Below are 15,482 nucleotides of genomic sequence, written 5' to 3'. Positions count from 1 at the left end.
GTGGAGATGGGTATTTTCAGGAATGTAGCTATCTTTTCATAGTCATTGCCTGTTTTTTTGAAGTTCAACAATCTTTTGTCTCATTTCATTTGTGTGTTCTTTGACCTTTTCTATGTTGATGGATGACTAAGGGAGTTTAGCCTGTGTGTCACCTCATTTATACCCCAGTGAAACAGGAAGTCTTCGACGACCACCTATTTTAAAAAGTAAAATCTTAATCAGAATATACATCAATTATGTTTAGTTCATAAGAATTTCTAGGAGAGCCAATAATTGTAACACACCTGTTTTTGAATAAAATATATTTTTCTTCCAACAATTTTAACTCATGATATTTTGAGTGTAAGATCAAGCTGATAGACAACAAGGACATGTTTTCACATAATGTTTTGTTCTTATCAAGCTGATAGACAACAATGACATGTTTTCACATAATGTTTTGTTCTTATCAAGCTGATAGACAACAATGACATGTTTTCACATAATGTTTTGTTCTTATCAAGCTGATAGACAACAATGACATGTTTTCACATAATGTTTTGTTCTTATCAAGCTGATAGACAACAATGACATGTTTTCACATAGTGTTTTGTTCTTATCAAGCTGATAGACAACAATGACATGTTTTCACATAGTGTTTTGTTCTTATCAAGCTGATAGACAACAATGACATGTTTTCACATAATGTTTTGTTCTTATCAAGCTGATAGACAACAATGACATGTTTTCACATAGTGTTTTGTTCTTATCAAGCTGATAGACAACAGTGACATGTTTTCACATAATGTTTTGTTCTTATTTACATAGGGTGCCAATAATTCAGGAGGGCATTGTACACTTTCACTCATTACTTAGCAAATGTGATGGAATAAGTCTTCATTGTTAGCCTTATCTCTCTCCCTTTGACTACACTCATGTCAGTCATACATCATACTCCAACATATTAAGCTTCAATGGAAAAAATATGATTAGACAAATAATACTATTTATATGAATGATACAGTATGTTACTAAATTGAAATTCAAATTAAATGTTTTTGTAATGATTACGTTTTTATGAAATGTAAAAAAAAAAATTAAACAAATAAGAAAACAACAAAAGCAAGGAAAAAAGAAAAGGACACATACACAGATCCAAATTCCTATTACCTTTACGAGTTGTCATCATATATAGCGGTTGGTCTTTCAGTACATTTTATGAAAATTCATATATATTTCTTCAGCATTTCCTAGAAAGTTGGCCATTCCAGTGCATTATGTAGTTCTATGGAGGACATCTCATAACCACATTGGAGAACCATTCTTGCTGCCTTTTATTGTGCTATCTGTAGTCTCTTGAGGTCATCAACACCTGCATTACCCCAGACGACAGAAGTTCATGTGACGATGGATGACAACTCATGAGATTTGTTTTAGAATTCTCTCTATCTATCGCAACGGTATAAGCACAGGTAATATAAGTATAAGTATAAGCACTGAATGCTCTAGCATTCCCTCTGATAGGCTATGTTTGCCATTGTCGTGTCTTTGGCCATGCCGGATTAAGTGATATGACATGCTATTCTATAAAATAATTTCTCTGTAATTAATATCACCTGATTGGGCACCACAAAATAATATTTATAGAGCTGTTACCTTCCGAATAAACTCTTAAAGACCTAGTAATATTTTACATCAATAGCAGTCAATATCAATCGTCATCTTTATTCAGTCTCATCTGAAAGTTGCAAATTCTTCAGCAATACAAAATTGGGTTTAATTATTTATTTACTAAATACCTAACTAATCACACAGAATTACACATACACATAATTAAATCATAACTTGATTACAAATTACGTCATAAAGGAAAATGTCCCTAGCGGGCGGAACAGATATGACAGCTTGGGTTTGAGTGAAGGAGCGGGAAGACTGAGGAACAAATGCAAAGCTGTGCTATCGTAAATACAGTATCTTGTGCATTCTAAATTACCGCCCATATGGAAAAGGAAAATGCGATAAATATTTACTCTGAGCTGCACTTCGGTAGGTTGGCGGTAGATGGAAGACCGTGCTGCCCAACCGAGTCCTTTGAAGAATGTCTCTGGTTGTCAATTGGATACGTTGTAGTAACGTTGTTGTGTGATAGACGGGATACTCTGTCTGTTCCTTCCTAACCCTCGTTTGCAGGGGCTATTGCTAACTCAACGGCTAGGAGGTATCACTTCTGTAGTGAATAAGAGTTCAAAGTTCATACCATTCGTAACCAAAGCTCACTCTGATGTTGGCTTCGTTCTGTAGTTATTATCTGAACCATTCTGACATAGGACCGTCGTCCTCACGTCCTCGGAACAGGAGCTTATATTGTCGTCAAGGGCTTATATAGGAAGGGAGAGGAGGGCATGTTTGAAAAGTTTTATAGCCCATGTCCCTTCACAGGGGCGGGCCACTGATTGAGCAGAGCCCTATCTTATGAAAACCCAAATCTCACATTTTAAGCTAAAATCACATTTCATCCCATCACGAATAATTTCATATTCAAACATTTAAATTGAACAACAATTCCATGTGAATCCGATAACTCTGATGTGCAGACTTTCCACTGTAGAGTTTATGTTATCTTATCATTGATGAGAATGTCTCAGATGACAACCGAACTGACATCATATTCATTAAGTACCACCGCATATGTTCAATTGATCGGATTGCCAGAATATAGTTTCCCCCCACCTTCTGATGTTCCCAGAATCTCTATGTTAACTAAGGGTTTTGCAAATGTAACCTCAGTAGGGTAGAGAGAGGAAAAAGTGGGAAGAGGTATTTATGACTGTCATAAACCTACCCCCCCCAGGCCAACATATTACACCTATATCTCCCTGTACATCTATCCAATACTTTCAAGATGTAGGAGTGCTTAGTGTTTATACTGTGTTATGCAGTATGACTTGACAAAAATCAAACAGAGTGAAAAAAAATTGTATTCTCTTTTATTCTTTGTTTTTTTCATTGCATGCAAAAATACAGTATCCCTTCCTTCTCTCTCTCTCTCTCTCTCTCTCTCTATTACCCAGTCTACTCATCCATCTTCAAGCTTTCATCCCTTCCCTGCTCTTCTATCACCGTCTCTAAAACACTAGGGCAAAACTTTGAGAATTGGAACAGGAAATTTGACGCGTAACTGACCAAAGAATACTGACAGTTACCCTAGAGTTACAGACGATACTGACAGTTACCCTAGAGTTACAGACGATACTGACAGTTACCCTAGAGTTACAGACGATACTGACAGTTACCCAGTCTGACAGTTACCCTAGAGTTACCATCTGACAGTTACCCTAGAGTTACAGACTACACAGTTACCCTTTACAGACCTGACTCTTACAGACGATACTCAGTTACCCCTAGAGTTACAGACGATCTGACAGTTACCCTAGAGTTACAGACCCCTGCTCTTCTATCACCGTCTCAGTTCCACCTCCAGCTGGCTCCCTCTTCCTCTTCTTCTCCAGTCTCTTCCTCTCCTCTTTCTCATCTTTTCTCTCTTCTTCTCCTCCTTTTCTTGAATCTTTCTCTCCATCTCCAAGAATGCAGCTTGAGCTTTCTCTCTCTTTTTTAGCTCCTCATAACACTTCTTCTCTTTCTTAATTCTGTCTTTCATCATGTCATTATGTATCTTCATCAGCCCCTCTAACCTCTTTTTCTCTGCCTTTTCCTTCTCTTTTCTTTCCTTCTCTCTCTTTTTCTGTTCTAACTTCTCCCTCTTCTTCTCAGCCATCATGACTTTCTTCTGCTCTTTCTCTTTCTCCTTCATCTCTTTCTTCTCCTTCTTTTTTTGCTCCTCCTCCTTGTGTTTCATCTCCTTTCTCTCTTTATCTTTCAACTTCTTATTCAGTTTCTTATTTTTCTCTTTTTCCTCCATCTTCAAGAACGGGATTTTCTGCATTTGGTTCATGAGCAGAAAGCCCACTCTTCCCAGGATGGTCTCTGCTCTCTCTGATGAAACCATCCCATTGGAGCACTTGGAATGGGAACAATCCGCCACACTCTTCAATCCCTCCCTCGGGCTCACCTCCTCAGTGACGCTCCTCTCTTCACTCTCATTTTCAATGCCTATCCAATAATCCTAACAGGGAGACATTGACTCTAGATGTAATATTGTTCCAGTGTGGCACATTCATTACACAATTGAGTGATCAACATACAATGACGGCCTCATTGGGAACACAATTTGGGGGACAGTAATTAAGGTCATTTGTTTTTTTGTATCCTCATTAGATTTTACAATACCTATACATTTACTTCCTGGGTCCATACTAAAAGTAATACACATGTTAACCCTAGTGAGGGGTGATGTTTTATACTATGAGCTAAGAGCAGTAGGGTTGGGGTCAATTCCATTTAAATTCCGATCAATTCAGGAAGTTCTCTAAAATTCCAATTCTCTTCAACACATTGAATTAAAATGGAACTGACCACCATCCCTGTAAAGTAGTAGGGTGAAATACGACACCTACCTTTGCCTCTTCCAGGGTCCAGGGCCTGGGTTCCTCACCCTCTGAACTGCATGTGGATTCTCCCACTCTAACAGGCATCTTAGTGACCACGCAGATCAGAGGGGTAGGCAGCTCATCATTGCGGGTTGCCAGAGTTAAGTTAGCATCTGAGACCAGCTGTTGAGCGTGAGGGCAGATATCCAGCTCCACAGTAGTGCCCCTCCCTTTCTGATCTGGCTGCTTGTGGTCCTTGTCATGGATGCATGCCAGGCTTGGAGGAAGTGCATGGACAGGGCTTTTATCACCCATCATTTCCTCTCTCTTGACAGTGGATGCAACTGCACATGCCTCTATGTCAACTGAGCACTCTGTGGTGTTCTCAACGGTCTCCTCTGGCTGTTTGTGGTCAATATTGTGGGTCCAGGGCAGCCTTAGAGGCAGTGCTGTGGGTGCAGGAGGACTTTTATCAGTCAAAAACTCCTCTTGGAGGACAGTAGATACGGAAGCGGCTGCTTCACGGGCAACTGGACAATTGCTGGTGCCCTCTACTGCCTCCCCTGGCAATTTGTCGTCAAAGACACGTGGCAGACTTGGAGGCAGCATTGGGACAGGGCATTTAGCTGCCTGTCTGGCTGTGCCTGAGTTTGTAGTCAATGGCATCACTGTGTGCTCTGGAGGCATGAAGTCATCGTCAAAGACTGGTGGCAGGCATGGAGGCAGCACTGAAGGAATTCTAGCTGCCCATCGGTTCCCTCTCTTGACAGTGGCTGTACCTGCAGTGGCCACTGTGGCAACTCGGCACTCCGTGGCTGAAACAGCAGGCTGGTATGTTTCCGGGACATTGAATGAATTGCCAATGAGCCGCTGAGCCAGTGGTGGGAGGGAGAAAGGATAGAATCTGTCCTCTTCCTTGATATTAGATATTGCCACTGGATCAACTGAGACCTCAGTGGTTCCCTCTACTGTCTGCTGTGGTGGAATGGAGTCATCGTTAAAGAAGTGTGGCAGGTATCGATGCAGCATTGAGGATAGATGTGTATCTGGCGACAAGTCCTCTCTTTTACCAGCAGATACATCTGCAGTGGCCTCTGTGGCAACTGGGCACTCAGCAGGGACAAAGTAGGAAAATACAATGAACCGCTGTGCATCCTGATTGCTTATGGCCAATGGAGAGGGGGGATGCAACATGGTTGGTATAGGCCTCCGATTGGTGAAAGCCAGTGGTGGGAGGGAGTCAATACAGGGAGCCATGAACTCAGTGAGTGGACGGTTGGTCACATCTCTCACATTCTGCAGGAGAAAAGAAACAGACATGATGAAAGTGATCACACTCAGTACATACATACTTTATGAGTGAACACTATGTACTTATACATCACATATACAATGCCTTCGGAAAGTATTCAGACCCTTTCACATTTTTCACCTCAAAGCCTTCTTCTAAAATGGATTAAATCATTTTTTTCACTCATCAATCTACACACAATACCCCATATTGACAAAGCAACAACAGAATCGTTCCAAATTCATTTAAAATATAAATAATGGGGATTTACATAAGTATTCAGTACTTTGTTGAAGCACCTTTGGCAGCGATTACAGCATAGAATCTTCTTGGGTTTTACTCTACAAGCTTGGCATGCTTGTGTTTGGGGAGTTTCTCCCATTCTTCTCTGCAGATCCTCTCAAGCTCTGTTAGGTTGGATAGGGAGAGTTGTTGCACAGCTATTTTCAGTACTCTCCAGAGATGTTCGATCCGGTTCAAGTCCGGGCTCTGGCAAGGCCATTCAAGGACATTCAGAGACTTGTCTCAAAGTCACTCCTGCGGTGTCTTGTCTTTGTGCTTAGGGTCGTTGTTCTGTTGTAAGGTTACCCACCGCCCCCAGTCTGAGGTCCTGGGCGCTATGGAGCAGATTTTCATCAAGGATCTCTCTGTGCTCCGTTCATCTTTGCCTTGATCCTGACTAGTCTCCTAGTCCACGCCGCTGAAAAACATCCTCACAGCATGACACTGACACCAACCACCGTGCTTCACTGTGCCGTAGCTGCCAGATTTCCTCCAGACTTGACGCTTTGCAATCAGGCCAAAGAGTTCAATCTTGGTTTCATCAGACCAGAGCATCTTGTTTCTCATGGTCTGAGAGTTTTTAGGTGCCTGTTGGCAAACTCCAAGCGGGCTGTCATGTGCCTTGTACTGATGAGTGGCTTCCATCTGGTCACCCTACCATAAAGGCCTGATTGGTGAAGTGCTGCAGAGATGGTTGTCCTTCTGGAAGGTTCTCCTATCTCCACAGAGGAACTCTTGAGCGCTGTCAGAGTCACCATCAAGTTCTTGGTCACCTCCCTGACCAAGACCCTTCTCCTCCGAATGCTCAGCTTGGCCGGGCGGCCAGCTCTGGGAAGAGTCTTGGTGGTTCCAAATTTTTTCCATTTAAGTATGATGGAGACCACTGTGTTCTTGGAGACCTTCATGGTGCAGAGATTTTTTTGGTACCCTTCCCTCGATCTGTTTCTCGACACAATCTTGTCTCGGGAACTCTACGGACAATTCCTTCGACCTCATGGTTTGGTATTTGCTCTGACATGCACTGTCAACTGTGGGACGTTACATAGACAGGTGTGTGCCTTTCCACATGTCCAATCAAGTTGTAGAAACATCTCAAGGACGATCAATGGAAACAGGATGCACCTGAGCTCAATTTCGAGACTCATAGCAATTCTTATGTAAATAAGATATTTCTGTTTTTAAGTTTAATACATAAGCAACAAGAACATGTAAAACAGTTTGCTCACTTTGTAATTTTGGGGTTTTGTGTGTAAATTGCTGAGAATTTTCATTTGATTTAATCCATTTTAGAATGAGGATGTAAAGTAACAACAGGTGGAATAAGTAAAGGTGTCTGAATACTTTCCTAAGACACTGTATATATCTAGTGTCCTCTCAGATGCTCTGCACCAGTCTGTACCAACCCTGGGTCTTCTAGCTAACGGGTCAACTAAGTGTAAAAATACATGCACTACACCCAGCATAACATTTGATATTTTAGACATTTAGCAGACGCTTTTGTCCAGAACGATTTACAGTTAGTGCATTCAACTTAAGGTAGCTAGGTGGGACAACTACATTATCCTGATTTGAAGGTCTATGAGAGATCGCTTGGTCTTGTTATTTTAATTTTTTTAAAGACAAGGAAACCATAAGAATTGAGGACTGTGTACATAACAATACAGAATACAACACAAGAAAAGTTATCAGACAAAATACTGTTAGCTTACATTCAATGGCATATGGCACATTTTGCCCGCATATTGACATATATTTGCTTTAATCAATATTGTTCAACAGAACTCTAGTCGACTTTGTCAAAGTTGGTCTTGTTACCTCCTCAATCAGGCTTGGCATTTTCCTTGTCTCAAACCAAATCCTCTTTACCTCCTTCTCCTGCTCCCTCTGGATCTGCTTCACCAGAGCCAACCTGGCTCCTAGCTCCATCATGTAGTCTGTCTGGATCTCCCTTTCCTTCAACTGACACTCAGCCCTCCTCTGTGTCAGCGTTGAACCGTCCATGTCTTCCTCCTAGCTAACAATAACTCTGGAAAATACATAACATTGTAGTAAGTGGCGTGTTGCTAACCAAAGAATAATACATCTCTTTACGATGTGCTCACATTTCTTCCCCTTTACGTACAATTAAGCAAGTGACAATCCCAATCCAGAGATGATTACGTAATAGGCCTATCTGAATTACTAGTAAATTGTTGGCTACTAGAAAAGCGCCCAAGTTCAAATTGATCGATTTTGGCTGTTCCTATCATTATGTGCACAATATCCTTTATGACATCTTCATTGTGATGCAAGGCGTTGCCATTGGAGATGAGAAAGCACATCATAGACTTTAAAAAATCAAACTTCAGGCTCTCTCTGTACCTTACTATTGAGCCTTATTCAACCCCCTCATGTAACGCCACTCCATATTGGTCCTGGTTCTCACAAACCACACTAATCACTTATATAATATCATTCAAAAAGGTGTTGGGGGAAGAAAGTGACTCTATATCCATCATGGACCTAACTTGTTGTACAGTTTCATCTATTTTAATCTCTCCAGTCTTCTCTTTGAGTGCCTCTGAGTGCAACTCAATTTAATGAGGTTTATCAATTCAACCATTTGAAATGGATGACCATTCAATCAAGAAAATCAGATTTGTTTTAAAAATGAGCAACTACAAGTTAGCCAAGTTCGCCTACTTGTTTTTTACACAATCTACCCTTGTGTTACATATTTATAGAGATAATTGATTACAATGTATGTTGGGGATTAACACAGAGATGCGGTTTTCTTTCATCAATAGAATGTATTTGCCATTAGGCTGGCTGACTACAACAACTGTAACATGCCATCTCAGTTGTCAGGATGAACAATTTTCTCACAAAAAAATGGATTCAAGCAAACTGTCTCTCGTCAATAGTTTCACTTGTCACCATGATTGCATGTCAGGCCTACTTAAAGGGTCATGTTAGTACGCAAGTCCTTTAAAAAGTAGTTATTCTTCAGAAACATAGTTAAACAGTAAGTTATATTACAACCTACCTCTCAAGTAAGCAGCCTGTTCTCTTGCTAATGAAATAGGACATGAATAATCTGTCAGTGGTTAGTTGAATCAGTCTCTTTACACTGTTCTGTTTGTCTGTGCAACAGCTAACCTCCCAGAATCAGAATCTTGTGATGTCACAATGAAGGCCCCATTGCTATGACTACCCACAGAAGCTCTCATGTGTAATCAAATGCTAGAACAATTCACTTTTTAAAAATCTTTTTAAAAATCTGTTGAGCACAGTCATATGTAATATTTACATTGAATCCATGTAACCAAATGTTTTATTAAAATAAAATGCTCTACCTCTTATCAAATTGTTGACCATTCATAGTACAGGTGTTTTGCCTATTTCAAATGTAATATGTTTTAGATTTCACAACTAGCATCCAGGTTTACTTAGGTTATTTGTTTGATCTTAGCCTTCCGCTAATGTCAGTGTTGCTCATCAAAATCTTCATCATTAATAAATCATTAATAAAATATATAGGCTACCTTACTACAGTAAAACAGGTCTTCTGTAGACTGTGACACCTCAGTGAGTGTTCAAGAAAACATCTCTCCTCAATGGCCTCAATGGCCTCAGCTATTAGCCATATGATACACACAAGGTCAAATGTTGCACTAAAATCAAGAAGCAGCTCAACCATAAGTTTATTTTGGTCAAGTGACCTAATCCATTGATCGGTTAAATCAACTAGAGCTGTTGTAGTTGAGGGATCTTCACAGTTCGCATGCTGGTAGAGAAATAAGATGTGCTGGGTGTGTAATTATCTAGGCCTGAAACATTTGATTGAAGAGTAGGTGTCCCTGAATTCTTGCATTGTAGTTCAATTTATTATTAAGGAAATCAATATCAGCTGACTATAGAACAGTAGTTTTAGACCTGCCAACAGGTCCCATTGTATAAAAACTTGTTTGAAATGTTTCTTATCCATGTCTTTCCAGTTGATCTAACCAATCAGACTCAAGAGCAGTGTAATTACTGACAGTGTAACAAAGTTGAAACTGCATACCCACTGGTTCTCTATTTCTTCAAATAGTGTTGACACTTTGACTTCAGTTAAAGGGTAGATCAGGAATCTTTGTTGAAGTGGCCCTCAAACTCAACTGAAATAAACATGAGCAAATAATCAGGGACCTGCATCCTAATGTGTTATTCTGTCATGGATGATAATAATTAATACTGACATTTTCAAACAAATGATCATAATCCTTTTCAGTTATTCTATAATATAGAATATAATCAATGTTGATTTTATCTTGTGCAAACATTATCATAATCATTTTCACTGTCATAACTCAGTTCATCTATTAATTTCATACCTCATCCCAAAAAGGCTCTTACATTTTAATTTTTCCTTACAAATACAAAAAAATATTGCATGGATGGACATTGACAGGAATAAGACCTAGTGTTTCCCGTGGTTGTACTGTCCTAATACACCCTCACATGGCAAAATTATCCGCATAGATACTAATCATCTAGACCACGGGGATTGGTGAAAGTCATGCAAAACAGTTTTTTCCGCATTCATGTAATGATGGCACTGAAGCAGACACATTATAGCACATGTTTGGTATGTCAAAGCTTGTTGTACTAATTACATATGCCACCAACAATGGTGATGGATACAATTTGAGATTTTAACTTTCCTGACCAGGACAGCTACGCAATACTGGAATATAAAAGAAAACCAGAAACCCTGAACATGTTTTAGTAGATATATTATTAATGAGCTAGCAATGCTGTGTGTGCGCTCATCCGGAAAACGAGTGTGGGTGGCTTTTGACAGTTCAGTATGGGGTGCACGTCCAACTGACCGTGAGCTGGCTAGAGATCGTGTGTGGTGTAACGTTATGGATTCAAATAACCCATTGAATGTCAGAATACAACTATAGGTATTATATTAATTCTAGGTAAAATAGATTAAAGCTAGTATAAACTGCTGATCGTCTCTTATGGGAACATGTAGCACAAATCTATTGCTTCATGCTAATGCTAGCTAGGTAGGTTTTGACGTCTTGGTAGGGGTACGTCAGTTTTAGCTAGGTGGCTGTCACTGGCTAGAAATCGTGTGTATGGTGTACTGATTCAAAGAAACCATCAGATGAAATTTCAGAATATAATTCATTATATGGTTAATAGATTGATGTTAGTATCAATTGTAGATCTCTTATGAGAGCAGGTAGCATTGTTAGTCTATGCTCGCTAGCTAGTTTAGCTTGCTAGCTAGCTAGCGAATTCATTTTGATGTCAGATCTACTTAGCTGGCTAGTTCTTACCAGTGTCTGGATGTCAACGTTTCAGAGCAAGTTCAACCATCATTTAACCCCCGGGAATGCTGTTCCATGGTGTTGTATCCCTAGATTAGCAATGTATGTGTGTAGGTGTCAGTCAGTGTCATACAGGTTCGATTGCATCACTATCAGAATAAAATGATATGATACAAAGGTAAAACGCAGTAACTGCAGCCAAGGGCAGGTTGAAACCAAACTAAAAGGCATTAAGTTCAGTTACTACCATTTACCTTGGTTTCACAGTAACCTTTTGCAGTTACTGCTCATACGACCCCCATTTTCTCCAAAACACAATACAATAGAGGCAGGATACTTGTCCACATGATTAAGTTCGCATTTAATGTAACAAAAGTTACATTAACTCATTTTTGACCAAATGAGCAGTTACTGCCTTTTTGCTTGGGAGGGCAGAATAGTGAAGACATCAACACTATGAAGTAACAAATATGGAATCATGTAGTAAGCAAAAAAGTGTTACAAAATACATTTTATATTTGAGATTCTTCAAAGTAGCCACCTGTTGCCTTGATGACAGCTTTGCACACTCTTGGCATTCTCTTAACCAACTTCATGAGCTAGTCATCTGGAATGCATTTTAATTAACAGGTGTGCCATGTTAAAAGTTAATTTGTGGAATATTTTTCCATCTTAACGCGTTTGAGTCAATCAATTGTGTTGTGACAAGGTAGGGGTGGTATACAGAAGATAGCCCTATTTGGAGAAAATTAACAAGTCCATATTATGGCAAGAACAGCTCAAATAAGCAAAGAGAAACAACAGTCCATCATTACCTTAAGACATGAAGATCAGTCAATCAGGAAAGTTTCAAGAACTTTGAAAGTTTCTTCAAGTGCAGTCACAAGAACCATCAAGCGCTATGATGAAACTGGCTCTCATGAGGACCGCCACAGGAAAGGAAGACCCAGAGTTACCTCTGCTGCAGAGGATAAGTTCATTAGAGTTACCAGCCTCATAAATTGCAGCCCAAATAAATGCTTCACAGAGTTCAAGTAACAGACACATCTCAACATCAACTTTTCAGAGGAGACTGCGTGAATCAGACCTTCATGGTCAAAATTCTGCAAAGAGACCACTACTAAAGGACACCAATAATAAGAAGAGACTTTCTTGGGCCAAGAAACACAAGCAATAGACATTAGACTGGTGGAAATCTGTCCTTTGGTCTGATCAGTCCAAATTTGAGATTTTGGTTCCAACCACCGTGTCTTTGTGAGACGCAGAGTAGGTGAACGGATGATCTCTGCATATGTAGTTCTCAGCGTGAATCATGTAGGAGGAGGTGTGATGATGTGGGGTTGCTTTGTTGGTGACACTGTCTGTGATTTATTTAGAATTCAAGCACACTTAACCAGCATGGCTACCACAGCATTCTGCAGCTGTCCGCCATCCCATCTGGTTTGCACTTAGTGGAACTATAAATCGTTTTTCAACTGGACAATGACCCAACACACCTACAGGCTGTGTAAGGGCGATTTGAACAAGAAGGAGAGTGATGGAGTTCTGCATCAGATGACCTGGCCTCCACAATCACCCGACCTCATCCCAAGTGAGATGGTTTGGGAAAAGCAGCCAACAAGTGCTCAGCATATGAGCGAACTCCTTCAAGACTGTTGGAAAGGCATTCCAGGTGAAGATGGTTGAGAGAATGCCAAGTGTGTGCAAAGCTGACATCAAGTAAGTTTAGTAAGTTCAAGACAACTGGTAACTCGGGGAAAAAGGAGCTACGACTTGGAAAATACTTTCAAATTTTTCATCCAGCTCGGAATTGTAAATTTGGAACTCGGGCCTCTTTAAAGAGCTACGACCTGAAGATCACTGATGTCATCATGATTCAAGCTTTTTTTGTTGAGTTCCCAGTTGTCTTGAAAGCACCATGAATCCAGAGAATGCCAGACCTTGATGACAAAGTTTGATGACAAAATTTGCCCAGAAGGACCGCCGCACCACCTTCCTGCTCAAGTGAGCACAGCACAAGTTGAGTCCAAAAATGTCTTGTATGATTCTTCATAATTGATTTAATTAGGCAGGGAGAAATGTATACTGTAGCTAAGAAATTCATACTAAGTGTATGTTGTGTAGTAAGCTGCTAGTAGCCCATGTGCCTCACTGGATGAATGAACTATTTCCCTGCCAGACAAGGCTCTAGCTGATAGCCAGGTGTAGCAGTGGTAAGGTGTTGGACTCTGCTGTTGGGACAGCTTTATGTTGGACAGCTTTATGTAGGCTATAACAGTTTGTGGGCACTGTTTGTCACATTATAGGGCAATTAATATATTGTTTATCAAATCAAATCTAATTTTATTTGTCACATACACATGGTTAGCAGATGTTAATGTGAGTGTAGCGAAATGCTTGTGTTGTGTAGTATAGTGGCTTTGTTGGCATTCATCCCACACATTTTTATATTTCCCCACCAAGATTTACAAGCTCAAATCGCTACTGATCATATTCCCTCTATAATATTTCCGCTATCATATTCCCCCTCTATCACATTCCTCTCTATCATATTCCCCTCTATCACATTCCCCTCTATTATTTTCTAACATATTACCTTGTATTATAATAATATATATCATATTCCCCTCAATTATTTTCTCTGCTGTCATTTTCCTCTCTATCATATTCTGTGTATTATATTCCCCTATATCATATTCCCTATAATTTTACTCTCTATCAAATTCCCTCTATCATATTCCTCTATCATATTTCCTCTATGGCTGCTTTGTGTGATGTATTGTTGTCTCTTCCTTCTTGCCCTTTGTGCTGTTGTCCCTGCCCAACAAAGTTTGTACCCTGTTTTGTGCTGCTACCATGTTGTGCTGCTGCCATGCTGTGTTGCTACCATGTTGTTGTCATATTGTGTTGCTACCATGCTGTGTTGTCATGTGTTGCTGCCATGCTATGTTGTCGTCTTAGTTCTCTCGTTGGGCAGAGACTGTCCCAAGATCGCGTAGCAGTCGGAGGTGTGTTTTCTTGTCCCGTCTTGCCGGTGAAAATTTTCGCTTTCCTCGTTTATTTGTACATATTTATTTTTTTAAACTCTGTTTGTTAATTTTTTCACATACACACACACAATACAAAGCAATATAAATAATATACTCAACTAGAAAAAAATACAAATAAAAATACAAATAAAAAAATAGCTTTAAAGATACCATACTGTAGACAGGTTAAACACAACAGGCAGAAGGCTACAGAGGTTAAAGGGCAATCTATAGTACAGGGACAGAGCAAACACCTCACCATTGTTCCTGTAAACAGTCAAGGAATAAGGGTGGAGAAATGGAACCACTCACAGAGAGTCATGGCCACAGACCGACCATCCACTGGACAAAAAAAAGTTTACAATGCTTTAAAATAAAAAAAAAATAAAATGATTATTCATGTAGGCGTGAACAAAATGTAAAAATAACTGGGAAAAACAAGCTCACACTTCAGTCTCTGCCTGGGCAAGATGAACAAGGCATCTGCGGATCACAATCAATAAGCACATGGACCTTAATGCCCCCCAGCAAAAACACAGAGAGAAGCTCCTCCAACCCTCAAGTCACAGACTTATTTTAGTATTAATTGGAATGCCATCAGAGGATGGACTGTTTAAAGTAAGACCGGAATGGAGCCCAAGCCTCATCCAACAGTTTGGGGTTCCCACGTGAATTGAATTGAATGTTTTCTAGTTTCAGAGAACACAACACATCCCTCACCCAATATTTATAAGATGGGGAGCTGCCATCTTCCAGTTCTGTAGTATTAGCCGACTAGCTAAAAGAGTTGTATAAGCAACAGTGTCCGACTGGATTCTTGATAGGGGGTACCCATGGGCAGTACTCCAAAAAGGGCTGTAAGGGGAGACGGATCTATAACAGTGTCATATATATCAGAGAAACATTTAAATATGAATTCCCAGAAACCTGACAGTTTATGACAGCCCCAAAACATATGCAACAGTGTGGCTGGTTCCACTTTACATCTGACACAGGTAGGATCAAAATTAGAGAATATTCTTCCAAGTTTGGCCCCCGACTAGTGGATACGGTGAACCACCTTGAATTGAATGAGGCTGTGTCTAGTGCTAAAAGAGGACGAGTGCAC

General features: G+C 40.1%; 1 protein-coding gene across 1 annotated transcript; it reads right to left on the bottom strand.

The window, feature by feature from the left end:
• Nucleotides 1–3,189: 3,189 nt before the first annotated feature.
• Nucleotides 3,190–9,249, bottom strand: LOC121839209. Its single transcript, XM_042296643.1, has 4 exons — nucleotides 9,065–9,249; nucleotides 7,855–8,065; nucleotides 4,494–5,762; nucleotides 3,190–3,213 (listed from the first exon to the last, which is right to left on the bottom strand). Exons 2-4 carry the CDS (start codon nucleotides 8,038–8,040, stop codon nucleotides 3,190–3,192), a joined length of 1,479 nt encoding a protein of 492 aa, XP_042152577.1. The 5' UTR covers nucleotides 8,041–8,065; nucleotides 9,065–9,249.
• Between the last annotated feature and the right edge of the window lie 6,233 nt (nucleotides 9,250–15,482).

The sequence above is a fragment of the Oncorhynchus tshawytscha genome, linkage group LG14 (assembly GCF_018296145.1).
Source record: "Oncorhynchus tshawytscha isolate Ot180627B linkage group LG14, Otsh_v2.0, whole genome shotgun sequence".
NCBI classification, from domain to species: Eukaryota; Metazoa; Chordata; class Actinopteri; order Salmoniformes; family Salmonidae; genus Oncorhynchus; species Oncorhynchus tshawytscha.
This window is presented reverse-complemented; position numbering and strand designations above follow the sequence as displayed.